General features: G+C 42.2%; 1 protein-coding gene across 1 annotated transcript; it reads left to right on the top strand.

Moving 5' to 3' along the window:
* Window positions 1-490: 490 nt before the first annotated feature.
* LOC103261632 lies at window positions 491-1,368 on the top strand. The gene is made up of 2 exons (XM_021712971.1): window positions 491-542; window positions 794-1,368. Exons 1-2 carry the CDS (start codon window positions 497-499, stop codon window positions 1,366-1,368), a joined length of 621 nt encoding a protein of 206 aa, XP_021568646.1. The 5' UTR covers window positions 491-496.
* Window positions 1,369-1,610: the final 242 nt, after the last annotated feature.

Raw genomic sequence — 1,610 nt, 5'->3', positions numbered from 1 at the left:
GTCATGTTCATGAACAATAGGCAAATATTTATTGAGTGCTTACCACATATCAGGGAGTGTACTTGTGATACATCAGAAAACAAAAGAAACAAAGTTCCTCATTTTCCTAGACCCAACGTTCTAAAGTAGCCCTGTTCAATAGAGCTTTCAGAGATGGCAGAAATGTTCTACATCCGCGCTGTCCAACAGACAGTACATACATATCACCTAAATCAGAAAGCTACTTCAAAAGAATCGATTCTCATATCAGCAGTTTTTGAGTCCAGTCACAAGGAGGCAGTATCTGCCAACGTAGGCCCTCTTCTGAAGTGGGTGGGTAAAAGAGTCTGATTGGCGGTCTCAAATTGCAATCGCCTTGTTTCCCTTTCTTTCCAAAATGCACACAACCACTCTCCAGAGTAGACCAAAACTATTTCTTTGGATCTGGAAGAAGACTGTACAAGGGAACCCATTTAGTAGAAGTTAGGTTCAGCAACTCTATCTGAAAGAGAGGAAGATGCTACTCATCACACCGGTGATGATCTTATGGATGCAATTTTCACGTGAGTTTGAAATTTACCTGATTACTTCCAGAAAATCCAACATAATCGAAAATTATCTGCAGACAGGGAATGAACTTTCTGGTTAAGAAACAAGAATTGAGAGAGAAAGAGAGAACATGATGGTAGAGGGAGATGGGGAGGGAGACATGGAAAGAAAGAGAAAAATAGAAGCATGAGAAGGAACTTTGCAGCTCAGAGATTAGAGACCTAACCTGATTTTGTCTGATGCTTCCCATTGTCTTTCTGAACAGAGGTGAATGGACAACAGCTAATGCAAATTCCTCAGTTCCTGCATATACAGGAAGGAGAGGACTTCACCACATACTGTAATTTCTCAATGACTTTAACCGTCGTACAGTGGTACAAGCAGAGACCTGAGGGAAGTCCCGTCCTCTTGATGGTATTAGCGAAGGGTGGAGAAGTAAAGAAGCAGAAAAGACTGACAGCTCGGTTTGGGGAATCAAGAAAGGACAGCTCCCTGCACATCACAGCCGCCCAGATTGCAGATGTGGGAACCTACTTTTGTGCAGTGTGGCACGGGGATCCCCAAGCACCTGCTGCCTGTGCCCAAACCTTGCCTGGGGACTTCAGGGGGAGCTCTTCCTTCTCTCCCCTCAGAGCAGGAACCAAAGAAAGGAGAAATTGCAACATCTGCAAGGATCTAGTGCTACTCGTCCCCATGTGCAGTAGGAACGCACATAGAAATTCACTCTGGAAGACATGGAAGAGTTTTGCATTTTTACTTCATAAATCTCAACTGTTGGTTTTCTTCTACATAGATGTTTCAGAGAATTCCAATTGTCCCCAGAAGAATCTGGATTTTTGACAAATTGTGATACAAATATTCATATAAAGGGTCTGAGTGTATCTTTAATTGGTGCCAGAGGTTTTCAGGCAGTTTCTTTAAGGTTTTGGTTCAACTGCATTGTGGAAGATTTGAACATTAAGCATTTTTCATTATGTGCGCAAAATTTAAAAGAAGTTTACTACCCTCTTTCTGAAGTCACCTCTGCAGAGCTCATCTGCCTCAATGCAGAGCAATCCAATATAACATGCAAATTATGCATG

This window comes from Carlito syrichta, unplaced genomic scaffold (genome assembly GCF_000164805.1).
Source record: "Carlito syrichta isolate Samal-C Ts95f unplaced genomic scaffold, Tarsius_syrichta-2.0.1 Scaffold303954, whole genome shotgun sequence".
Classification (NCBI taxonomy): domain Eukaryota; kingdom Metazoa; phylum Chordata; class Mammalia; order Primates; family Tarsiidae; genus Carlito; species Carlito syrichta.
Note: the sequence above shows the minus strand (reverse complement) of the source record. Positions and strands in the feature narration are given on the sequence as shown.